Raw genomic sequence first — 27,574 nt, 5'->3', positions numbered from 1 at the left:
TTACACACAGCCCAGCCTCATCTCAACGCGGATTGGGTGACAATGAGGAAGAGAAGGAGTAGGAAAAACAGGAGCTAATTTCAGGCGCTATAGACGGTACTACCTGCACAACTGTCATACCATCTGTTCAGCGTGGATGGCCAGAGGACAGAGAGGAGGAGAGCATGGTCAGTCGTCCTCTTGGGGAGGACACGGAAGTCTTGCCTGTTAGCAGTCTGGCACGCATGGCTGAATTTATGTTACGCTGCCTTTCCCATGACCCTCGTGTTCTCAAAATTTTGGGTGACAGTCATTACTGGTAGGTGACACTTCTAGACCCACGCTACAACTTTATATCTCTTATTCCTGAGGCGCACAGGTCTACAAAAATGGGGCAGTACTAGAAGGCGCTGAGCACACACTGAACCGGGCACATGTCAGCTGATTTATACAGCTGACATGTGCCCGCAACAGCCGCGGGTAGAATCGCAATCCACCCGCGGCTGTTAACATGTTAAATGCTGCAGTCAATCTCTGACAGCGGCATTTACCAGCGCCATGCCGGACGCATGTCACTTACCCCGCCCATCTGCTCATCACCTCTATGTAGCACAGGCGATCGGACAGTTGCTGCTTGTAGTCTCCTGTGGAGACTATAGAAGCAAGCAAAAAGTGTAAAAAAAAATGTTTTTAAAAATATTAAAAAATAATTTTTTAAAAAGTTTAAATCACCCCCCCTTTCGCCCCATTCAAAATAAAAAAAAAACAAAAAAAAACACATACACATTTGGTATCACCGCGTTCAGAATCGCCCGATCAATATAAAAAAATAATTAATTCAATCGGTAAATGGCGTAACGAGAAAAAAATTCTAAACGCCAGAATTACGTTTTTGGTCGCCGCAACATAGCAATAAAATGCAATAATGGGCGATCAAAACATCGGATCTACCCCGAAATGGTATCAATAAAAACTTCAGCTCGGCGCGCAAAAAATGAGCCCTCACCCAGCCCCAGATCCCGAAAAATGGAGACGCTATGGGTCTTGGAAAATGGCACCATTTTTTTTTATTTTTTTTAAAGCAAATTTTTTTTTTTTTTTCAACCACTTAAATAAAAAAAAACTTATAACACATCTGTGGTATTGCACTTTTTTTGCAATTTCAAGTACACAAAAAGAAAAAGTGGGCACTGCTGGGGAATAATAATCACAAATAGAAAGGGGTGCTACAGTAACCTGATGTAAAGACACAAAATTATTCGGAAGAAAAAGACTCCGGATATATAACCAGGCACACCCAATGTTGGAAAAGTGAAAAAAATCTTTATTACATGATTACATTTAGACAACAAAAAAAATTTTTTAAAAGCATTTAAAACAGACAAAAACATGTGCAATCTTCATATGGGGGAATTCATGATAATATGCATAAAAATAGCAATAAACCCCACTATGTTATGTGCCACAGGTGTATTTTACATCACTTATATAACATTTGATTAATGTAGACCTACTAAGCAACCCTGGCTATAAATAGCACAGCACAACCAGTCAAAATATGTGTTTATGACAAAGCAAACCCCCCTAAATAATATAAGGGAATCAAGGAATGAGTAGGAGAGATGGTCTATTGGCAATGGGGGCCCATATTTTAGAGGTATTGGCCAGATTGTGTCACCAAAGTCATATATGACGTGGCACAGTTGATCCACATATAAATAACAAGCCAGGCATTCCTGAGTGGTCAAGTCAAGAAAATAAGTAAATAAAAAATATATGGAAGAATAATTACCTGCTGGCACCAGAGATCCTACGCGTTACGCTACTCAGACGCAGCTTCGTCAGGGGTATGTTGTCTAAGAGCACATGTGTGTGTTATATAGTTGATCCCAAATGGTGTGACTAGTTTCAGGTGAGTGTTTGACTCCCTATGGTGTGTAGACAGGCCTGTTCTCATCAGAATGTGTTCCACCCAATCCACGTGGAACGCAAACGGAAATGGAATAATTTTTTGCAATTTCACCGCACTTGGAATTTTTTTCCTGTTTTCCCGTACACGATATGGTAAAACCAGTAATGTCGTTCAAAAGTACAACTCGTCCCGCAAAAAATAAGCCCTCACATGACCATATTGACCAAAAAATAAAAACGCTATGGCTCTGGGAACAAGGGGAGCAAAAAACGAAAATGCAAAAACGGAAAATCCCAGGGTCCTTAAGCGGTTAAGAATAATAAAGGCCGCCTGATGGCCCTTTAAAAATAGGCTTTGTGACTTTCAGAGTCCCTCCTTCATAAATGAAACAGGATGTGTCTGATGATGTGTCACACACCACATGGTCAGATAAGGTTATAAAATGTTAAATTGACATTTCCTGGTGAATGCATTTGTCACGGTTGAAAGCAATACAAAAGTGCAAAAATGCATCAAAAACGCTACATGTGAACATAGCACAAGGTATGGAGGAGTACTTTTGTTTTTGGTTATTTATTTTGCATTATATACAAGTCATTACCCTGGAAAGGATGTTCCTTAACATATTTCCCAGGAAAATTCATTTTGGTTTCGTTTTTGTATGTTTTATTGTGAGTCTGTAAAAGTGGTGTAACACTCTTGACAACGTTGTTGACAGCAGTGACCTGGGAGTCAGAGATGCTTCCAGGGGTCTTCCCCATGCTGTTCCCATGTCATTTGAGCACTGTTCCCATCGATTTGGGCAATTTTAAGGCCCTCTGCAGACAGCTGGGGGAGCCGCTGGAAAAATGCTCGAGTTTCCCATAGACTTACATTGGGCTCGTTGCTCGGGTCGAGCACTTGAGTATTCCAAAGTGCTCGACCCAAGCAACAAGTACCCGAGCATTTTAGTGCTCGCCCATCACTACACCCTGCGAGCCAGATTTGGCCCACGGGCCAGAGTTTAACATGTCTGCTCTAGAGTATTGATTGGGTGTGCTCTTCTCCCCCATTCTACAGATATATGAGAGTCCTGGTAGTGAAACCAGCCTCTCAGACATTTCAGGCATACATAAACTGCTCATAAGGCAAGATTTACATTAGCCCTTGGAAGTCATTCAATATAACAATGTGACCCTTAGACCAGATAAGGCTGTGCACCCGTTTTGGACGTATGGAAGCTGCACTCTCAATGATTGCAGTAAATAAAGCAGATTCATGAGTGTAACGGACACATTTCTACTGATGCTGCAGTTAATTTGGGCATTGACCAAGTTCTGTCATTCATCGTGCATACATGGAGATGGATACTTACACTGACATCTTGTAAGACAGTAATGTACAGCTATTGAGCATTTCCTGTCAAGAAACAGTTTCTAAATATCAAAGTGTAGCCATGCTTTCAGGTGAACTCTCAGAATGGGCCCTTGAGTAATGATATTTCTGACCACAATGTCACCAGTATGATGTATTGTTCAGCAGTTTCTCTCTCTGCAGGCTCATCTATAATGGTCAGATTCCCGTGACCTCAGCTCGGGAGGAGTGGGCACTATCTCCTATAATGTTCTGACATGCTCAGGAGCACTGCACCCTGTCCCCAGCTCATAACTGTGGCTGCTTCTAATGAACCAGCAGAAGATTCTGGGTAAGCGCCCCGCACTCTCACCATCTACTCCACCATCATACAGAACTGGCAACCTGTGAAATGTATGTGGTCGTTAAATAGCCTCATTAAACAGGTCGACCATGTGGACAGAATGATTGTTCAGTGTACATAAATTATTATTGTTCTCGATAGCACATGTCCTGTTTATGATATACTGCCAAAAACACGGAATTATAAGTAAGCTTAAATATCAATCAAGCCGATGAACGGGCGTTCGGCTTGTTCATTAAGTGGCAAAAATCAAGGGGTTGAAATTCATTTACAAAATCCTTTTGCTCTCCTTGAAGATTAGTCGCTGTTGGAGGATTCTGGGAGTGGGACTCGCATAGAGAACACAGGAGCGCCATGTTCAAAATCCTTTTTCGATGGCAGCCAATACTTCTGATTTTTGAAACTGTCTGAAAAAAACTCTCTTAGCTGTCATTGTGAAAGTTTTGATACAAATGTTGCTATGTTTTGTTTTTTTCAAATGGTTTTCCACTGTCAGAAAACTGGACTCCAAATGATTCTTATAATGTAAGATAACAGACAGATAGTACTCGCCCATCCCCTGGCCTCTTGCATTTCGGCTGCAGCCGTGACATCACATCAAAAGCTCACTTCACAGCTGCAACTAATCTCTGAGCTCATCTGTTTGTGCCATTGGAAGAGCTGCTGAGCATAGTGATGAGCTGCAGCAGTGATGTGTGCCATCAACGTGACATCACAGCCACAAACGATACACATATATTGGCACAGCGGTGAGGAGCCAGCATGAGAGGAAGGAGGGAATGGATACTATCACAGGAATCATTGGGGATCCACTTTTCTAAAAGTGGAAAACCCCTCTGAAGGTTCTTTAACACGTCCAGATATTTCCAGTACTGAAAAAAACAGTACCGAAGATATCCATGTCTACCTGTGTGGCAACAGTGTGCCGCATCAGGATCCCACGTACCAGCGCCTGGAAATCAGCAGTACAGTTTGTGGTGTTCCCAAGTGCCGGTTGCTAAAGGCATCTGTCATAATTGTCTCCTGTTGCACTGCAATCAGCGCCAGCGGGGACAATGTTGAAAGTAGTATTCAGTCCCCGATGTGTCCAGAAAGTATAAGAATAAAATGAAGAACATTATACTCCCTTTTACACCCAATTCCCTGGAGCCATTGTCCCCTGTAAAAAAAAATAAACACGGACACACGGATATCATCTGTGTGTCATAAGTGTGGACCTTTTGCGGCCCATGCAGCATGAAAAAAACGGACATGTCAGCGTGTTTTGTCCATGGACAAATGGTCCGTGGAAACACACTGACATGTGAGCAGATCCATTCATTTGAATGGGTCTACCAGTGTAAGTGTCTCCGGTACATGTGAAAACTGTCAACAATGTACAGGAGATACTGACATGTGAAAGAGCCCTAAGACTGCTTGATAAAATTTCTGACCCTGGTGGTTTGCAGTCACACCACAAGTAGAGGGAAATTAGGGAGCTGTACAGTATGCAGCAAACACCTAAGCTTCCCCTTGGTAGAGGCTTTTATTCTCTGCAACGGGAAAAAGGACCTTTGATTATATAGATGTAAAGAAAGTAATCAGCATAGAGGTTTGGACCTAAGATTATATGGGTCCTTTTGCACAAATACTGTAGAAACAAAAGTAAAAGGAAAGAGCACGTACTACAGTATTACATCACAACATTGTTTATTATGTGACTTTGTACAATACAAACAAAAAAAAAATACAGAATGCAGTATAGGAATACAGCTAAATGCAAAAGTGTGATGTCCCTCTCCTTGTGAGGCCATGATTCCCATTTCTAGCAAAACATAAAATAGACTGCACAATAGGGAAGGAACAGAATGTTATTTTATCTAGAAATGACCTATAAACGCATCATTCCTGCTGCATTACCACAAAACATAGGGAAGTATTTAGAGGCAGAAAGTAAAAAATAAAAATATATAAAGGTTTTACTCACTGACTCCTACTGCAAAGAAATAGGATATACTTTAAATCAGTAGGGCCCATACTCAGAAATAATATCTAAATGTTATTACAAAAAGGAAGCAGTAAGTAGAGTCTCCTGGAAAGAAGGTATTAAATGGAAAAGCATATATTTAAGGTATTCCCCACTCGCTAGAGTTTGGTTCTTGGGGAAAAATGAAAGAAGAGAAAAGCCAACTGTGCACTGTAAGCCTATAATTCCCATGTGTATCTTAAACAATGGAAGTGTCAAAATAAGAAGGAAATAAAGGTAAATGACAAGAAACCGTATGTATGGAAGTTCTCTATTACATGTGCGCGAGTTAGAAGATGGCGTTTATCTTCATTGTTAAGCCAGAGTCCTTGTATTGTGGAGTATCCTGCTATCAGCCACCAGACCACGCGTACACAACAGTAAAATGCTTTTTCCTGATTTTAAAATGAAGACATCAGTTAAAAAGAAAGAAGGGAGGAGAGAGGGAGCAGTTACCTGCAGTGTATAGTTCTCCAAGTATGCAAAAAAGAACCTCAAACAATTCAAGGCATCATCTTATTTTCCACTAAGATCAATAATAATAATAAAAAAAAAAAGTCATGCCGTTTAATCCAACATTTATGGATGCAACTGGTTTCAAAAGTGGCTGAATGGCTCCAAGAAACACTGATGTCTGTGCTGGCAAGTTGGCAACTGATACAGAGTATGGTGGTCAACAAATGTCTTAAAAGATCTTCCCTTTCTTCTTATTTTTCTCCAAAGTCCTAAGGAAAACAGAAGAAAATAATTAGGTGTGCACAAGCAAACAATCTGACATATACAATATTCAAGCGAGGGAGTGTGGAGATTTTCCATATGGGAGACATAGTATCACAACCTTACATCTGGTCCTTGGAAGGTACCCCGTACTGTGGCACCATCACCTCTGCCCTGTAAACAGAGTACTTTCCTATACTGGTACAATAGCTAAGATGTGTACAAAGCAGGCTGATGTAAGCAATTGGATGACCTCCGTACTACAGCATGCTGGATGCTAACGTGTCATCTGCTGTGTAATAGCAGGGCTGTAAGTAAATATGCCGCTAGTTGGCCATAGGTACAAGTGTGTAGCACAGAAAGTGAGAAAGGTTTTTATGCTTTCAAATAAAAAGGGAACCAGTCACTTGATTCATGCCCTAACCACGGGCAGCATGAATACCAGCCAGGTGCACTTTTCTCCGAAGCTGAAAATATAGCGCATCAGAGAAACTATACCTTAAAACCAGAGACCAGACTAGTCCAGCTCAGAGCCTGGCTGAGCAATTGCAGTCATGTGCGCTTTACTCAAACATTAGAGTGTTTCAGAGAAAACATGGTTTAAGCAGCCAGCCGGGGACTATAGGAAGAGTCCTGGAACAGACTGGAAAACTTCTGACAGTTATTTGTTTATTGCTAGGCTCGCAGCATGTCTAAGCCTACTTTCAAGACTCCATCAGGGGCGTCATCTGAACCCCCCCCCCCCCCCAAAAAAAAAGAGTTTGCGATAAAACTTGCAACAGAGTCAACTTTGGACCTTATTTGGCCTCCTTTCAGGAGGGCTTTTTTTTCTCAAAGGATATGTTCACACATCTTGGTTTTTTCAGCGGTTTTTGATGCTTTTTTATGCAAATTTTCAGCTGTGTTTTACAGTACTAGTAAAGTCTATGAGATTCCAGAAATCTCATGCACACATCTTGTTTCTTTTGATCAGGATTTTGTGCTTTGCATGTTTTTTTGCAAAATAGAGCATGTAACTTCTTTCAGTGTTTTTCCCCCATTGGAATAAATGGGTAGTGGAAAACCGCTTAAAAAACGCCTAGTGTGAACATAGCTATCAGGTTAAATAAGAAAGTACAACAGTATGTGAAACAATTATTTTTGTGATTTTACCATCTTGTCTTGGTCTCTGAGATGGTAGTTTGTATTGGGCGAGCTTAATTAAATTAGCGATGTTTAAGCGTAAACACTGGCTGAAGCTACCTGTGAGATTTAACAATATCTGTGGCACAGGGAGGTGTGAGATTGAACAATGCCTGTGCAACTGAATGGCAGACAACAGTGTGAATGTAAATAGTGTCATACAAACTCAATGCACTGCCAGTGTCTTCGGTAAACTATTCCTGAACAATTCACATCCCCCACAGTTACACCAAAACCAGAATGAGATTTATTTATTTTTTTCACTGAACTTTGTGTACATGCATAAATACAAAAGGACAGTGAAACGCTGAAAAACACCAAAAAACAAGCAAAGAAGCAAGAAAAAATCCTGAACAACCTCCTGGCAAGAGATCAGGTTTTGTTGCAGATTAAAAAAAAAAACAAAACAAACACTGAAAAATACATGATGTGCGAACATAGCATAAACCTGACAAACTGCACTATTGCTTCCGGCTAAAAAGACAAAAAGGAGGCCAAACAGAGTCCAAAGTTGGACTTTGGGCTCCGTTTGCCTCACTGTTCCCAATTTCCCAATGACTCTGTTAGAGGTTTTGACTAACACACAGTATTTTGGGGCTTCAGGTGGAAGTAGAAACAGAGACCTGGTGTGAAACTAGATTTATTGATATAGGACATAGATCTGTGCACCGGAATTGTGTTGTACTGTCAAATACTTGCAAACAAAAAGTACGTACAGTACAGACCAAAAGTTTGGACACACATTCTCATTTAAAGACTTTTCTGTATTTTCATGACTATGAAAATTGTACATTCACACTGAAGGCATCAAAACTATGAATTAACACATGTGGAATTATATACTTAACAAAAAAGTGTGAAACAACTGAAAATATGTCTTATATTCTAGGTTCTTCAAAGTAGCCACCTTTTGCTTTGATGACTGCTTTGCACACTCTTGGCATTCTCTTGATGAGCTTCAAGAGGTAGTCACCGGAAATGGTTTTCACATCACAGGTGTGCCCTGTCAGGTTTAATAAGTGGGATTTCTTGCCTTAGAAATGGGGTTGGGACCATCAGTTGTGTTGTGCAGAAGTAAGGTGGATACACAGCTGATAGTCCTACTGAATAGACTGTTAGAATTTGTATTATGGCAAGAAAAAAGCAGTTAAGTTAAGAAAAACGAGTGGCCATCATTACTTTAAAAAATGAAGGTCAGTCAGTGCGAAAAATTGGGAAAACTTTGAAAGTATCCCCAAGTGCAGTTGCAAAAACCATCAAGCGCTACAAAGAAACTGGCTCACATGAGGACCGTCCCAGGAAAGGAAGACCAAGAGTCACCTCTGCTTCTGAGGATAAGTTTATCCGAGTCACCAGCCTCAGAAATCGCAGGTTAACAGCAGCTCAGATTAGAGACCAGGTCAATGCCACACAGAGTTCTAGCAGCAGACACATCTCTTCAACAACTGTTAAGAGGAGACTTTGTGCAGCAGGCCTTCATGGTAAAATAGCTGCTAGGAAACCACTGCTAAGGACAGGCAACAAGCAGAAGAGACTTGTTTGGGCTAAAGAACACAAGGAATGGACATTAGACCAGTGGAAATCTGTACTTTGGTCTGATGAGTCCAAATTTGAGATCTTTGGTTCCAACCACAGGTGTCTTTGTGCGACGCAGAAAAGGTGAACGGATGGACTCTGCATGCCTGGTTCCCACCGTGAAGCATGGAGGAGGTGTGATGGTGTGGGGGTGCTTTGCTGGTGACACTGTTGGGGATTTATTCAAAATTGAAGGCATACTGAACCAGCATGGCTACCACAGCATCTTGCAGCGGCATGCTATTCCATCCGGTTTGCGTTTAGTTGAACCATCATTTATTTTTCACCAGGACAATGACCTGAAACACACCTCCAGGCTGTGTAAGGGCTATTTGACCAAGGAGGAGAGTGATGGGGTGCTACGCCTGATGACCCGGCCTCCACAGTCACCAGACCTGAACCCAGTCGAGATGGTTTGGGGTGAGCTGGACCGCAGAGTGAAGGCAAAAGGGCCAACAAGTGCTAAGCATCTCTGGGAACTCCTTCAAGATTGTTGGAAGACCATTTCCGGTGACTACCTCTTGAAGCTCATCAAGAGAATGCCAAGAGTGTGCAAAGCAGTCATCAAAGCAAAAGGTGGCTACTTTGAAGAACCTAGAATATAAGACATATTTTCAGTTGTTTCACACTTTTTTGTTAAGTATATAATTCCACATGTGTTAATTCATAGTTTTGATGCCTTCAGTGTGAATGTACAATTTTCATAGTCATGAAAATACAGAAAAATCTTTAAATGAGAAGGTGTGTCCAAACTTATGGTCTGTACTGTATGAAAAACTGTTTCTTAAAGTAGATTTTTAGGTAGCATATTTTGGCATACAGCCAAGAGACTTAATCTACTGTCCCTTTCTGTAAATATCTTCCACAATAAAGCCCCCGTCACACTAAGCGAGATCGCTGCTGAGTCACAAGTTTTGTGACACAACAGCGACCTCAGTAGCGATCTCGCTACGTTTGACACTTAGCAGCGACCAGGCCCCTGCTGTGAGATCGCTGGTCGTGTTGGAATGGTCTGGACATTTTTTTGATCGTTGAGGCCCCGCTGGGTAGCATGCATCGGTGTGTTTGACACCTTACCAACGACCTTGTTAATGACTCAGACACAGAAACACATAGGCGTGCATCGTTATACAGATCGTTACGGTTCGCTGCATCGCTTCTGCGTCGTTGGGAAGATCTGTCGGTTTGACATCTCACCAGCGACCACACAGCGACGCAGCAACGATCCCTGACAGCTCGTATCGTTGTCGGGATCGCTGTAGCGTCGCTTAGTGTGACGGGGCCTTTAGGCAAATTACTTAAAGGGGTTGTCCAGGCTTGTGGTACAAGTCTGCAGTCACAGTCCTGCAGCACACACAGTACACAGTATCAGGATTCTCTGACACTGGGAATGGGCAGTCACATGACCGCTAAAATGTGCTTTTCATACTCCAGGACACATTCAAACTAGACGTGTTCAGCCTCGTTCAACACACTTGCATTGAGCAAGGCCGTGCATGTCTAGTCAGCATGTGACTGCATGAATGTAAATTACATACTTGCAGTCATGCGCCTGCCTGCTCCTGGCACCAGAGAATCCTCACAATGGGCACTGTGCAAGCTGTGAGGATTTACAAGTTTGCAGTCATACAGTGTGACTGCGGACTTGTACACCAAGATTGGACAACTCCTTGGTATTAAAATAATTATCTCACATTAAATCAGATGATCTGAGAAGTCATAGTCGTGGTTTTATTTCACAGAGACCACACACAGGGGGACCTGAAGAATTACTGTTTCCATCTGTCACTGACAAGCTGTGATGGAAAGGTCTTTTTCCTTCCTAAGCCACTGTACATACACAGTCCATCTTTGTTTTTCAGCAATGAGCATTCACTTCTAGAATCCACAGGAACAAATAAAGTGTACAGGTCATTTATGAAGAAGATTTTAAAGACTGTGCCAAAAAAAGTCTGTGGGAGCAAAATGCACTTATTATAAAATAGGCACATCCTTTGCTGTGTGTACACCAGAAAATCTTATTGGATTTGCACTATAATTTATGTGAATTACTGGCATTACAGCAGATTTATCAGACTATAAGCCCTCTTTCTCCCCCAATGATTTGCCCAATAAATATTGCATATATGTGCAAGAAGAATGAATAAATTCCCTCACGCTACTATTTTAAAGAGGTTTTAGCAGAATGACAACTACAGAAGTAAATTATAATGTGGGCATTGTAAGATGAAATGACAATCTTGGATCTGTAGCCTGACAGAAGCCAGTTTTCAGGAGGAACAATTTTACATTGTTCAGCCTGTTACTATGGTAACAATAAATTACACACCGACACTGTATATTCCCACTATAGCGCCATCACTATGACAACAATATCCATATGCTACCAAATAAAATGCTGCTGGGTTTCTGGGCTGTCAGCACCCTGCATTGGAAGGTCCGCACTTCTAGTACTGCTTACATCTAACATGGGAAGGTCTAGCACAAAAGAGTGCATACAGCACGTTGTTTCTTTGCTCCTATGAACCAGAATGTCCCCATTGCACATATTTTCTCCAGCCTTCGTCACTCCGTGCCCTGGCATCTGACTTGACAAAGCCGCTGACTGATGTCACTGCGTCGTGCTGTCACTTGGGCAACGCGCATCATAAAGAGATGGTCCGAGGCCTAGTGGAGCCGTAACTCAGATTAAAGTTGCCGAAAAGAATGCACGCAACACGTGAAGGGAAAGAAAAGACGCGCCAAGGACCAGACTGCAAGCACGGCAAGGCAGGTAAGTAGGGAGGTGTTTAAAAAAAAAAATAAAAAAAATTAACATCCTATCTTTATTAATTTCTGGGTCTGAAAAGACCCCAGAGCATAATAAAGAATATTTAATGCAGAAAATAGTTTTACTTCACATACAATTTCCCTGTAATATCCACGTGATTTGTAGAATTTGAAAAATTGTCAGATCCGCTCATCTCTTGTTACCGACTTTGAAGTCTTATTGGAAATGTACATACTGGAGAAACAAGCCTCCAACCTGGAGGTCTTACAAACACAACTCCACCACCTAAAATACAAAGCTATGGTCAGTACCTGGAAGAATTCTGCTGTTCCAGTAGACGTTGCTGAGTTTCCCAGTTTATTTTCTCCTCTTCGAATTGACGCCTCTTCTCTTCGAGCTCTTTGTGCTGAGCCTCAAGGTTCTTTTTCATCTGCTCGTGACGTCGTTGGAGCTATGAGAACATAATATAGAACAGTTATAGGCTGATACATTACAAAAAAGCAAAAAACAATATAATATGTCCCTAATATATCAAGACTCGTGATATTCACACCAGTCTTGATGATGGGGTGTGTAGGAAGCAAATGCTCCCGATTCATGAAGCAGTGCACACCTCTTAATGAATCAGGAGAGTCTGGCGAGTGGTATGCGCCTCGCCAGATCTCTCATTCCAGTCAGGGACTAGAGTGAGATTTCTGGCACAAGGAATGCCACAGCTCGTCATGAATTAGATGAGCTGTGGCATCACGCCCACCTCGCCCCTGTCCCAGCTCCGCCCATTTTGGCAAACATAAAAAAATTGTGAAAATTGCAAAAGTCGCAATTTTTTTGCACAACTCCATTCTGTCAAAATTGCTTTGATTAATCGGACCCTATAAGTTTATGCCGGTTCCTACTTCTGCTTCGGAATCCTTGAGCTTCTGGACTTTTTCCTTGACTTTCATCTCAAACACTTGTTCCATTTCCATCTCCATTTTCTTCATCTTTGCCACATGTTCCCTTCTCTCTTCCTCCATCTGAGCTAGAGGACTCCTAGAATATATGGAAAAAAAATCAGGTTATTTAAAGTAGCATAAACTACAAATAGACAATAAACACAGCCCATGGGTTAAATAAAAGAAAGAAAATTATTTAATGGTAAAATCATGAGATGGATGAAGTGATGAGTTATTAATGACTGCTACTCGCTACAGAGATTAACACGACTAATAGGCCTATTATCTTTCTACAGAAATGCTGGAGATATGCAAATTCAGTAAGAATGTAGAAACACATTACTTTTTCTTTGCATTTTCAGCATATTTAAAGGTACGTGTACATGGGTTTTGGGACAGACTATGCTTAATTCTGTGCTAAGATCTGTATAATTAATGCCTACAAAAAGCCATTTAACGCAGACAGTTTAAAGAGGAAATCCATGCAGATATATTTTTTCAGTGAGAACATAACCTAATGAATCCATCTAGACAAATGTAATAAGGTGTAGAAAACAAGGGACCTGACGTGAGATCTATAAATGATATTCTAATCCATGCACAAAGTCGTAGATGACCAGGAAAAAACTATGCAAATAAACTGCTTCTGCAATGGTGGTAGAAAAAGCAAGAAAATCCACTCCTAGCAGCTGCTATCCCTGGTGCCATTTGTTTGGATTAGGATGAAATAATTACTTTGTTCTTCCGTGAGATAATCTTAAACCATACCAAACAGCTACAGGTAGATGCACATTTTTACCCAAAAGCCAATACAATTCAACATGAAAAGGTTTAGTAGCTACGGTACATTGAAAAGTCTATAGGAACAAGTAGTCATTGCTTGCCCATTTGTTCTCTTGGGAAAAGAAAAGATGGCACCAGAGGAGTCTGGTAGCTCCCTGACGTGTGCATGTGTATCAGGGTGGATGTAGGATGGGAAGACTTTCTTCAAACCTCTCTATAGAGAAACTTCATATGTACTGGCACATATTAAAAACAATCCTCAAAGAATTATTTTTCAGCTTGAAGTAAAAATGCTGTAATCTGGTATCTAATGGTGGTGTCATTATCTTTTACCTGTGGCAGAACATTAAGAAGGTAACAATAATTTGATAGACAAGCAAAAGTGATTTGGGAAGAGTTTAAAAAGACCACTTACATGCCTTCAACGGTTTCAAGTCTAAAAAAGAAAAGCAAAACAAAAAAACAAACAAAAAAAAAAAAAAACACAAGGACTTAGCATGCGTAAATTAAGCAAATTAAAATTAATTCATTAATGAAAAGCTGTAAAGGTGCAAAAGAAATAATAAATTGTGTAAAGAAAAGGGAGATCGGTTTTTAAGAAGCCAAATTCAGATTATAGATTAGACAAACAGCCAAATATAGGGAAGATATTGAGGAATTTTAGATTTGTAAAGTGGAAGGGGTAGATCATCAATTGGTGCAAAAGTGCATTGGTAATAGTGCGATCAGTACTCATGCATTACATTTCATAGAAACTGAACATTCAGAGATTAAGACTAAAGCGCTTAGGAATCTTGGGGGATATTAAAACGCCATTTTTAAAAGATAAATGTTCTTCTACACCGGGCTACTGGAGAAAAAAGAAGAGGGCAAGAGTCTATTACCTTATGTTACTGCCAATACTAAAGAATACCTGATGGACAGCAAGGACCTCTGTGGTTTATTCTTACAGCATTTTGTGGGCAAAGAACATTACAAAAGTCCTCCAAACAGCAGCTATCTTCAAGGCTGCTCAGATATATTTATTTCATACAGGTTATATAGGGCCAACATACACCACAGTAGGTAATAACACTCGTTAACTAGACTTTCCTGATTTACTTATGCATTAGGGATTCAATTACTTAAAGCAAATTAACCCATCAGTATGTGTTGTGGGTCTTCAAGGGAATGTGTAATCATAAACAGAGCAATTGCTTAAACCAGGTTTTTATGTTAACAGTATTTTTGTTTAATCAGTGGCATGGAAAAATAAAATATCACTATCTTCACACTGGCCACAAATCAAGCAGGTACTTCTGTTTGTTCTTTTCAGCAGCCACATGGAGATGTTTTCTAGACCTGCTCGGCTCTTAGCGAAGGTCAAGGTGAGCCATGATCAATCACCTATGGTGAATGGTAACTCCTGTCATTGTAATCCTGCCGCTTCTACAGACCAGCAACTGTGAGTCTAGTATCAGGCTTAGTGGTCAGTGTCAATTTGTTTTTTTAGTTCACACAAATTGTGTGATATCGAAAATTGGAAGAAAAAAAAGCCTATGATCAAAAGTGAAGAAAAAAAAAATAAAGAACAAAGTCTGATTTAAAACACAGGATCGTTTCTAATTACACATTCCTTGGAGAGAACTTTAGGAACTTCTTTTCCTCTGTACTGGAACATACTCCTTAACTGGAGGTATACTTTCTGAACATACGGATGAAGTAGACTTTTCATTATTGGTTTAAAATCATATAATAATCATATATGTGGAGTGCCAAGGGTTTATGGCAAAGAGGATTATGGAATGGAGGAAACATTTACCACTATTTAACTGTATTCATTGACAAACTTTGGGATAATCATTTTCATGTTTTACAAGACTAAATACATGGACATCAGCTAATGAACCATCAATACATGCACAGTCAACACACCCAAAACACGAAATGCCACCTCATACATAGAGAAACCTCTTCAGAGACCACCTCTCTCCGAAGACCTCCCCCACATCCAGATACTTGCCGGTAAAGATTTACACTTCCATCATATATTATGCATGCTGTTCATAATCTTTGAGAAAAGCACCACACTCCCCAGAAAGATGACATTTTAAAGCAATATTAGTTGTTGACTTAAAGAGTTTCTGCTCTGTAGACATTAAGAATGGCCAGTGCCTTAAGGGTATGTGCACACGATGCAGAAATGAAGCAGAAATTTTCTGCATCTCCCTGGCAGAAAAAACGCATGCAGATTGTGCATGCGTTTTTCCTGCGGAATACATGCGGATTCACATGCGTTTCCACATGCATTTCCGCATGGGGTTGACAAGCGCTTTCCAGGCGATTTTAGCATCACTTGGAAAGTGCTTGACAACTAGGTCACACTATATAAATCCATGCAACCGGCATGGATTTATATAGTGTGACCCGAGAGAGTGTATATACTTACCTCCGATGGCCCGCGCTGTCCTGCTCAATCCATTCTCCCTCGCCGGCAACTTTGAATTGAAAGACCTGCCGACGTCAGCATCACGTGACCCGTCACATGACTCTGACGTCAGCGCAGGTCCTACAACTCACTGCAAGTGCCGGGAACCAAGCAGGAGCGGTGCGCGGGCCGACAGATGGTAAGTATATATATATTTTTTATTTTATTCGTTTTACAGCTGTTTTAATGGTACCTGGGTGTGGATGAGACTCTCTTCTCCTCCACACCCGGGTACCATCCGCACATTAGAACGCACCAATTACGCAAGTACAAATGCAGTCTTGCGGAATTGGAGCGTTCTAATGCAAGTCAATGGCGGCGAAAACGCGCGTTTACGCAAAATTAAATGACTCAGCCTGAGTTCACACGATGCGTATTTAATGCGTTTCCGCAGCGTTTTTGCAGTTGCGTAAACGCCGCGGAAACGCATTAAAAACGCATGGTTGAAGGGCAGCAATGTTCCCCAATGATAATCCACATGTGCTGTGCCCATGATGCGGATTTTTCCGCAGCGTAAACGCTGCGCTCAAAAATCCGCAGCATGTCATTTAATTTTGCGTAAACGCGGCGTTTTCGCCGCCATTGACTTGCATTAGAACGCTCCAATTCCGCAAGACTGCATTTGTACTTGCGTAATTGGTGCGTTCTAATGTGCGGATGGTACCCGGGTGTGGAGGAGAAGAGAGTCTCATCCACACCCAGGTACCATTAAAAAATCTGTAAAACAAGAATAAAATAAAAAATATATATATACTTACCATCTGTCGGCCCGCGCAGCGCTCCTGCTTGGTTCCCAGCACTTGCAGTGAGTTGAAGGACCTGCGCTGACGTCAGAGTCATGTGACGGGTCACATGACGCTGACGTCGGCAGGTCTTTCAATTCAAAGTTGCCGGCGAGGGAGAACGGATTGAGCAGGACAGCGCGGGCCATCAGAGGGTAAAGTATACATTTATTTTTTATTTTTAACCATTCTCTCGGGTCACACTATATAAATCCATGCTGTTTGCATGGATTTATATAGTGTGACCTAGTTGTCAAGCACTTTCCAGGTGATGCTAAAATCGCCTGGAAAGCGCTTGTCAATCCACATGCGGAAATGCATGTGAATCCGCATGTATTCCGCAGGAAAAACACATGCACAATCCGCATGCGTTTTTTCTGCCAGGGAGATGCAGAAATGATGCAGAAATTTTCTGCTTCATTTCTGCATCATGTGCACACACCCTAACTCTTGGTTTGATTGCGGCCTGAGGATATATAAAACATGGGCATGCAAAACTGCTTTTTCTCATATTTATAGGATCACAAAAATAAACTACAGTGATGTATCATAGTTCTCCGGTACAGAACCGAACCAGCACTGCAAGGGGTATATTAAAGAGGCCTGTGCCATACACCAATACATGGGACAATAGTGCGAAAGAGACCACCAGGTCAGCGGCCCAATACAGTCTGAAGGGAGAGAGGCCGAGTTCTCACACATTACGCCACCTAGTGTGACTTCCTCAGGGGTAACAGGCAAACAAGTCTGTGCAAAGTTACCTTTAATTAAAACGGTGTGGGCATTCATAGAGGCGCAGGTGGAACTAGTATCCCACTGTCATATTGTTATTAGCGGTGTGGAAGCCACACCATTCATGCATGCATATAATATATATATATATATATATATATATATATATATATATATATATATATATATATATATATATATATATACACACACAGTACAGACCAAAAGTTTGGACCCACCTTCTCATTTAAAGATTTTTCTGTATTTTCATGACTATGAAAATTGTACATTCACACTGAAGGCATAAAAGCTATGAATTAACACATGTGGAATTATATACTTAACAAAAAAGTGTGAAACAACTGAAAATATGTCTTATATTCTAGGTTCTTCAAAGTAGCCACCTTTAGCAGACTACCTGTTGAAGCTCATCAAGAGAATGCAAAGAGTGTGCAAAGCAGTCATCAAAGCAAAAGGTGGCTACTTTGAAGAACCTAGAATATAAGACATATTTTCAGTTGTTTCACACTTTTTTGTTAAGTATATAATTCCACATGTGTTAATTCATAGCTTTTATGCCTTCAGTGTGAATGTACAATTTCCATAGTCATGAAAATACAGAAAAATCTTTAAATGAGGTGTGTCCAAACTTTTGGTCTGTACTGTATATATATATATATATATATATATATATATATATATATATATATATATATATATATATTATATATATAACAGAGATATATATATCTGTAATACCTGAAGAAGGCTCATAACAGCTGAAACGCGTTGTATGCTATGTTAATAAAATTTGGTTATTCAATATATCACGGCATCCTACCTACTGTGTTTCGGGAGCGCATACCACCTGGAGAATAATTACATATGTGGTTTCCTATTGAAACACCTTGAGTGCTTTCACAAGTGCCCAGGATTGTGCTACAAACCGTGAACAGGAGGAACCTACAACTAACTCACCCAGTGGGACTATTGACAAGTTTATTATGACGTCAAAAAGGTGAGTGCAACCAGCACATATATACACTTTATATATATATATATATATATATATATTATATATATATATATATACACATATATTATATTATATATATATATATACACATATATTATATTATATATATACACATATATTATATTATATATATACATACATACACACATATTATATATATATATATATATATATATATATCTATATCTCTATCTTAATTGTCTGCACGTATTTCACTCTAATTCTTCTCTAATAGTCCATGCATGTCATGGGTATAAGTTCCAGGTCTATATATATATTTTGTATGTAGCTTCCCTAATATATGTACCATTGTTTATGTGAATATTGGACTGTTAGGGAGATTGTGCTTGCCTCACTCTCCTACTGTGTTTTGAGGTATAATCTCACATTCGTACTTTGTTTTTACTTGTTTTTAAATAGTTCCAGTGTTTTTTTGTATATAATAATAAATATCTAATATATCTAATGTATATAATAATAAATATCTAAAATATATAATAACTTTTTGACATATTACAAGTCTTATTTCACTTCTATTATGGGCCCTGGTGCCAATCATACCCCTATCCATTCTCTCTTTCACAGTATCATAGCTTTCACAATGTATACAGACAGAAGGTACACAGCACTCGTTTTAGCTACTATTGAAAAATAAAGGTGAACGTTACATTGTTTGCATATCTGCATGTTCATTTATTATGAGAGCAGCGTAAGCTAAAACGCTTATAGGCAGGACCCTCCCATGTGAGCGCAAAGTACCCTAATAAGACATACATACTGGGGTCTGTGAGTAGTAGACGACACATTTGGAAATTCAGGCTCACATTAGAGGGTCATAACACACAATCCCTAAAATACACCAAAACCAGCAGGGCATACAGCGATTTAATGACTAGCAGGAAAGACTGCGCTTACGCTTCATGATGAGACTAAAACAAAAAATAACTAAAACTAAAGTTAACATTGCAAAAATGTGCAATGCAGTGAATATCAGAAATCGGGAAGGGCTATATTTCAGCTCTATAACTGGTCAGATACAATGTATAAGAAGAAAAGTGGTGACTCAAAGGATGCAATATCAGGATGGAGCAAAGCGCAGGAGCCAGTAGATGTTATTGCTGTACACGACATTCTCCGCTGAGCCAGTAGGGGTCACCACATACACAAGATCCTGATACCCCACCACTCCCATCTCAGCATCCTGAACTCTAATTGGCCTCAAATTAAATTAAAACCAGACCCTACACTACAAAGGAAGCGCACCATTCAAGCCTGGGCTGCACATTCCTGATCAGATCTACCAATACACATTCCTGTAGGCTGGGGGGACCCAAGATAAGGGGCCACGTCTATCTAAGGAGTCAAGTAATCTGACATTACAGATTTGAAAAAAAAAAAATCACCATTAATCAGAATGAATGCCCATTAGGCTGGGGCTATATGGCAACGCGTCACATAATGGCAATTGTCTGAAAAGTCAAGAGGCAAAAAGATCTGTGCAAATTATCTGCGACTTGCTGTCACACAACCTATTTAGGACGGTGATTTAGCTGTAAGTGAAAGAATAACGTGTGCTGCTTGCATTTAAGTCTATGGATAAGGAATTGCATGTAAATCACGACCAGCAACAGAAAATCCACCTCATTTAGTAAAATCTGTGACTGTCGCAATGCAACACCACAGGAAATAGTCCGATCCGAAGTCGCAATAAGGTCTGAGATTTCAGTGCCGTGTGGCCCTAGCCATAGCGTAGATCAGAAGATCTCCAATAAAGTTTACCTCTAACTTTTTGCTTTTAGCAGTTTTGAATCCTCTAAGCATCACTGAAGCTGCACACCTGTCTCCTTTATTGGGGTTGTCTACTACTGGAGAACTTATGAAATTACCCAATATGCATCATAAATAAAAAAAATGATTATACTTAACACTTGGACCAACGCTGTTCCTTGATGTCAGCTCCCCGACGGATATGTGAAAGTGCAGACATCCGATGAGCGGGGTCAGACTTGGAAGTATAGCATTTTTTTATTTTATGATACAATCTAGGGTGATTTAAAAGTTGTCCAGTAGCTGCAGGTAGAAATGGTTCAGGCAAAACCATCTAATGATTTCCTATGATGTCGCATTGTGACCTGCATCTGATTCTAACTGCAACACAGTAGCAAATATTTCCAAATGTCTTCAATTCTCTCTTCCTGACACAAGTCAAATGCAGCTCGGTTGCCATAGACCTCAATGCAAGTTGCATTCTTTTCTGCAATTTGACTTTTTTAAAAACAAAAAAGGAAACTCGCAGTTTTAAAATAGTCGCGACCTAGTTACACAAACGTTTTTCGCCACATGACTTTTCTGGGCATTGCTGTTGCGCGACACATCGCCGTCTAGTCCCAGCCAAAAGGGGTTTTCCAAGAACAAAGTCTATGTATTATTCAATGATTTTTCAACTCTCTCAGGCAGTGTTGAAAGTCTGGACTCTGCTTGACATGATATCAGGCATGAAGCATTTACATAATGACAATGTACTCTATCATATAGAACATGTAGCACCTCTACTTTTATGACACAACTTTTTATAGAACGTTTGACGCTTTGAACATCGACAAACAAGACACCTACGGTAACAATACAAGGTCAAAGGATGCTGATCTACAATTCACAGAAGGCTCTATATTTCTGTGTAAAGATGGTAGTGTCATACTTGTAACAATGGTGAATGACTGGAGACAACAGACAGATATGAGACACAGACAAATGATGGCACAAGATGGAAAAGGAATGATAAGAAATGGAGAAGTGATACCAGCACAGAGAAGGCAGTGATGAGACATGTGGCTGGCACTTACTTTGTTAGCTGTCCTTTGTTCTTGTTGTTATCCACGCCGTTGTAAGTGACAGCTGCTAGTTTTCTGCTTCTGTAGTTCTCATAATGTACATTATTGGTGACATCCTTCAGATCCTGCATGTGAGTCCTAGAATAGGATACAAACAAAATCAATTACTGAGCTTCCATACTATAACAGTACTGAGCTCCTTGTGTTTCTGAGCATCAAGAAAAGGCAGATGTCAGAATGATTCTATCCATCCTTGTGACGTCTGTTTTCTACATTGATTTTCTCTGTGGATTCTGCACTACTGTGACCACAGATGACCTACAGTCACAACCACCACAGGAATCAGGCCAAACTGGACAAAGATTATGGACTGATTCAAGAAGTCTGGTCTACAGATTTTTACCAGTATATTTAACTTGACAGTACTGGCATGGACAATAGAATCATTTTCTATCATGTTCACTGAAGTTTAAATTACACATCACGTGTTACATGTGCAGAAACACAACATTCCATTAGTATCTATTAGGTTCACTGATTGTATCTAACCCTAATAACCTTTATTAAAATACACTAGATTCTATCTGGCACTTGTTTGTCCTTCTACACTCTCTGATGGTTACGGGATTGTCCCTGCTGGCATCAGTAGAAATCACAGTAGATATATTTACCTTATCAACATGTTCCGCAGTATAGTGAAATCACAGTGTTCGCTGTTTTCAACTATAAAAAAAAATACAAATCTTATTAAAAAAAAAAGCCATCCAAGGAAAAATGAGAAGAGTTAAAGTCCCTCAGTCGATGTGCTACAGAGCATATGGATAATCCTATTAATAATGCCACCAGAAAAAGTGTATTGTAACGGCCAAAAGACAAGAAAACATTATTTCAATTCTGGGATTTTAAGGGCGTTTTAAACAAAATGTATAGAAAAAACACAAAACAAGTCATGTAAGCCTGCCTGTTTTACTGTATGTTTACAAGGGAAGAGAGACAATGAAGCCTACTAATCAGGCAGATGCAAGCATTGCATGGGTCAGGAATCATCCTTGCACCACCAGAGAGGGATGTTCTCCTGAAAGGGACAATTGTACTACTGTACACAATCCAGGCTTGTGTGTCCTGCCCTGGAGGTGACCGTGTCATGTACTAACCACACACTCCGCATACCCAACAACAAATGTAATGCTTTACTTTACACTTAACTCATGCGCTTCCAGATCTGTGTACCTCTAATAAACCAAATTAAAAAAAGAAAAACAGATGTAGTATCAATGTTTAAACTGCACTCCATTAGGATTAATTGGCTTTTCAGTTCTTGAAACCTTGTGTGGAAGATGTTTCAATGTGTGTACAAAGTAAAGGACATCACCCAAGTACACACAGTTTATCAGGCTGTCCATGTGAGGAGCACAGACTACCAAAATCATTTTCTGCTCTCCACTCAAAGAGGAAAGCAGTAATCGCATTACTTAGTCTACACTAGCCTTCATGCTTGAGGCGGACAGCAGGAGGACTCCCTCTTTGAGATGCCTAAACCCACCCTTAAAAAAAAAAAAAAAAAAAAAAAAAAAAAAGAAGTGGAACAGATCAGTATTGGAGAGAGAACAAACACTTCATACATTCTGTCTGACATTCAGGAACCTAGTGAGTTCTAATGGTCCTGGATAATGGCAGTTTCTAACCCCCATAAGGCTGTGTGCCCAAGATGCGGATTTAATGCATTTCCGCCGCGAAAAGACATTAAAAATGCTTGTTAAGTTGTTTGCCACATTACCCAATGATACACATGCTGTGGAAATTTCCGCTGTGGATTATCATTGCGGAAAAATCCAAAGCACAACCATTTCTTGTGCATAATCGCCGCCATTGACTTGCATTGAACAGCATAACATCCACATGTATGCATGCGGAGGTTATGAGGGTCAATGTGCTGTTGGTACCCGGGTCTGGAGAAGAGGAGACTCTCATCCGACCTGGGTACCATTAGTAAAAAAAAGAATTAAAACGTAAAAAATAAAAAAAACATTATACTTACCTCTCCAGTAGCCCCCGGTCCTCGGCATCCCACGGTGTTCTGAAAGGACCTGCGGTGACGTCATTTAGTCATGTGATGGTCACGCGACCGCTGATGTCGGCGGTTGCGTAACCTGTCAGCTGACTAAATGACGTCAACGCAGATCCTTTCAGAACACCACAGGACGCCACCAGAGAAGAGACCGGGGGCCACTGGAGAGGCAAGTATAATGGGGTTTTTTTACGTTTTAATTCTTTTTTTTACTATTGATGCTGCATTTAAAGCAGCATAAGTTGGTCACACAATATAAATCCATGGCAGTTGCATGGATTTATATTGTGTTACCAACTTGTCAAGCACTTTTCCAAGTGATGCTCAAAATCGCTTGGAAAAGCGCTTGAAAAAACACATGCGGAAATGCATGCAAAAAACGCTGAAAAAACGCATGTAAAATCCGCATGCACTTTTTCTGCCAAGGAGATGCAGAAATGCTCAGAAAAATTTCTGCTTCATGGGCACATAGCCAAAGGCTATGTGCCCACGTTGCATTTATGAAGCAGAAAATTTCTGCTGCATAAATGCAAGTCCTCTCCCGGAAAAACGCATGCGGAATTCCGCACGCGTTTATCGCGCATTTTTCGCGCGTTTATCACGCGTTTTCCACATGCGGAATTGCCTTGCGTTTTTTATGCATTGGACTAAGGCAATTCCGCTTGCGGAAACGAAAAATTAAATGACATGCTGCGGATTTTTGAACGCGGCATAAACGCTGCGGAAAAATCCGCAACATGTGCATAGAACTTGCGGAATCCCATTGGGGACCATGGGGTGCGGATATACATGCGTTTTTCAAGCGTTTACGCTGCGGAAATTCCGCAACATATACGCTTGAAAAATGCTACGTGGGCACACAGCCTAAAACTTACAACCAGTTTAGACTTTGAGATGTTTTTTTGTGTGTTTACATCGCTGCCTTCCAAGAACTTGATTTCTGCAGCATAAGCTCTAGTTTTCATTGATACCATATAATAAGATCTTTATCCATTTTTTGGTGAGATGAATAAAAAAAACTATTTTGGTAATTTTAGTTTTAGGACATATCCCATGCAGGCTAAATATTGATAGGTTATTGTTTGGGGTTTTTATGAGAAAAAAAAAAAAGCACAACAACTTCTAAGCCCCCACTACTGAACAGCATTACACGTAACAATGGTTTCTCAGCAGCCCCACACCCAATTGTATATGATGGAAGCTTATAAATTCAAAATACAACATTTCAAAGCTGAAATCTATGTAAAAGGTGTCACTTTGTAGATCCTCGGCTTTACTTCTCTAGTCATCAGTTGTGATTTACATGTTGCTTTCTTCTCCACTTCTGCAGACAGATCCATTCTGCTGGGTTCTTGTGTGTGGCTAAGGTGGATAGACACCTTGGGTAGAAGTCGGCCGAACATTCAGTCAAGCAGCATGAATGTATAGAACAATCGGCAGCCAGGACCTTTACACTGATCTCGATATTGAGAATTATAATAAACAATTTGAAAGTGAATAACCTTGGAAACAAGGACTCAATCATTCTGTAATCTGTTTTTGTACATTCTGTAAACCACATTTTTTTAAACTTGTTGGACTGAAAGCTGAAAAGATAAAACATTTTGTGAGGTTTTCTTCCTTCATCATTTTCTCACCTTCTGCAACTCCCCATGGGTACTGCCTTCCTCTTACTCTCTTGCCATTCACTTCTATGATCGTGTTGCTACCCACCACAGCAAGAGGTAAACGGTCCTACATGATAAAACAAGTCACAATTTAGTTTTTATATTAGAGATCTGTACAAAAGGTATTTCTTCATTTTAGTTGAAATCCATATTTGTTTAGGTTACTGGAAATGTGAATATACGACTGATCAAACCTTTATTTTTTTCACCAGCTTATTTTCTTCTTCATCATCTGTCTCAGGAAATTCGTAGATCTTTATTTTGTGTTCCTGAATTTCCTTCATTATCTATAAAACAAACATTTTTATATAGGATTCTGAATGGACTTCTAAGGCTCTAGGACGAAAGTCCCTCTATATGTGTAGGAAAAAAATCATTTGCCATCTGGAAATAATCCTGCATTATGCTTTTTACTGCTAATTCTTCCATGCACTATGGCCTTGATGCATCATTGCCTTTGGATCTCTTTTTCTGTCTGGTTTTGTGCAGTTTGTGCTTTTTTTTTTTTGCACCTTATTATTCTAGTTGTACCTTTTTTAAGGACATCTGTCAGCAGGGTTTTGCCATGTTAACTAAAGACCGCATGCTGTAGGAGTTAAAACACAGATTTCAGTGATGCCTCTCTTATAAAGCTCCTCAGTGGACATTGTATATACAGAGCCTGGTGTGGGCGGGGTTAGCTTCCTCAGCTCTGCTGCATTGCTAAATCTAAAAGCTCTGATGGTGAAAGCTGCACCCAGTAATTAAGTGATATCTTGTTGGATTCAGGGTCTCTTTTCCTACATTATGCGGATATCCTATGAGGTAAAAAAAAATGCTGACAGATCCCCTTTAAATGTTTTATATGTGCTTACCCGTTTATTGGTTTTTAAGCTTTGTAGGTGTAATCTAGCAGTTCAATATGTTCTCTGGTGTGTTTTTGAAAATGCCAAAATTTTGGTGCAATTTTTGAGACTTTTTGGCTCCAAAAGTCATAAGAACCGCTCAAGGCAGAAAAAAAGCCTATATTTTTGACTTTTCACCCAATTCATAATTTGTGTGCCATTTTGATTAATTTGGCGCCAAAAATGGAAACTAATACAAGACAAAAAAAAGGAAAGCGAGTTAAAACAAAAAAAACAAAACAAAACCACAAATGATGAATTAGGGCCTATATGCGTCATTTAAAGGGGTTGTTCACTAGCTAGACAGCCCCTCTTTTAAATGAAGTAACCCCCCACCCTTGTAAAATATAAACAACAGACACTCCTCTCCTGCACCAGAGCTGTTCTAGCAATGTTGGTGTCTGCTGTGGTTCACATGGCATTGTTGTGCCAAGCGAGCCCTGTAGGCAATCAGCTATTGGGCTGTTACTCTAACGTCTTCTGAGGTAAGGAGGAGTATAGCAGCCCAATAGCTGCCACCAATTACCTGCAGAGCTCACGTAGCATAACCCAGTGGTGAAGGGAGTATGTATGTATATATTTTTTTGTTATACAAGGTGGGCTAAGATTTTAAAAAAAGGGGTTACCCAATTAGTGACAATAACATACACCATATGGCCAAAAGTATGTGAACACTCCTCACAATTTATCAAGTTCAGGTGTTTCCAATTCAATTATTGCAAATAGATGCAGAAAATCAAGAACCCAGATCTGCAACATCTATAGATAACACTAATAGTAGTATGGCTCATACTGAAGAGCTCATTGGCTATATAAATATGGCCTGGTCACAGGATACCACTTTCGGCATAAGTCACAGAAGTTTCTGGTCTGCTAGATATCCTCCATTCAACCTTAACTGGAAGTGTCTACAAGTAACACCAGGCTCATCCTCAATGACTTAAATCAAATTATGAATCACATGGAAAGTTTAAAAAAAAAAAAAAAAAACACATTTTCTGTCCATTATGACATGGTTTGAGGAGTCTGGCGTGAAGAAACTAGAGTGTGCACAGAGCCCCGACCTCATCCCATCCAACACCTTTAATGATTGAGATGCCGACAGCAAACCAGGCCTACTTGCCCAACATCAGTGCCTGACCAAGCAAATGCTCTTCCGGATGTATGGGAACAAATTCTCAAAAAGCGTCCTCCCATAGTAGAGGCTGTTAAAGCCCCAAAAAAGGAGACCCAACTGCCTAGTAATGGACAAGATTTGGGATTCGATAGTCCACTAAGCTCATCTTATAGGGTGTAATCAGGTTCCCACGTCATTTTAGCCATACGGCACAAGTCAACAGCAGCCTGGCTTCTAATCACAACTCCCAGGGAGCCACAGGATATTTTTCCATGCACTGCACACAGTAACAAATTGAAAAAGATATTAAAACCGCAAGACAGGACATGAAGATACAGCTTTTATTTGCCCAATTAAAAAATACTACCATATATTGTTCTTTTTGAAGATGTTCAGTATTGTTTCAATAATACAAATACTAATTACGTTGAACACA

The 27,574-nt window shown here is 40.1% G+C and overlaps 1 protein-coding gene across 3 annotated transcripts in view; it reads right to left on the bottom strand.

Annotated features, from left to right (window-relative positions):
* Positions 1-5,259: 5,259 nt before the first annotated feature.
* SEPTIN7 (septin 7) overlaps positions 5,260-27,574 on the bottom strand; it is an 81,663-nt gene continuing 59,348 nt past the window's right edge. For 2 of the 3 annotated variants that reach the window (XM_073678237.1, XM_073678239.1), the window contains 8 exons: positions 25,332-25,424; positions 25,108-25,204; positions 22,074-22,125; positions 21,415-21,540; positions 13,970-13,990; positions 12,733-12,868; positions 12,148-12,287; positions 5,260-6,317 (listed from right to left, as the gene is read on the bottom strand). In XM_073678237.1, coding sequence (XP_073534338.1) covers positions 6,278-6,317; positions 12,148-12,287; positions 12,733-12,868; positions 13,970-13,990; positions 21,415-21,540; positions 22,074-22,125; positions 25,108-25,204; positions 25,332-25,424 — 705 coding nt within the window. In that variant the 3' untranslated portion in view covers positions 5,260-6,277. The remainder of the gene's footprint in view (positions 6,318-12,147; positions 12,288-12,732; positions 12,869-13,969; positions 13,991-21,414; positions 21,541-22,073; positions 22,126-25,107; positions 25,205-25,331; positions 25,425-27,574) is intronic. The other variant, XM_073678238.1, reaches the window with a different exon arrangement.

The sequence above is a fragment of the Phyllobates terribilis genome, unplaced genomic scaffold (genome assembly GCF_046119375.1).
Source record: "Phyllobates terribilis strain yellow unplaced genomic scaffold, ASM4611937v1 Scaffold_4__5_contigs__length_816908805, whole genome shotgun sequence".
NCBI lineage: Eukaryota > Metazoa > Chordata > Amphibia > Anura > Dendrobatidae > Phyllobates > Phyllobates terribilis.
Note: the sequence above shows the minus strand (reverse complement) of the source record. Positions and strands in the feature narration are given on the sequence as shown.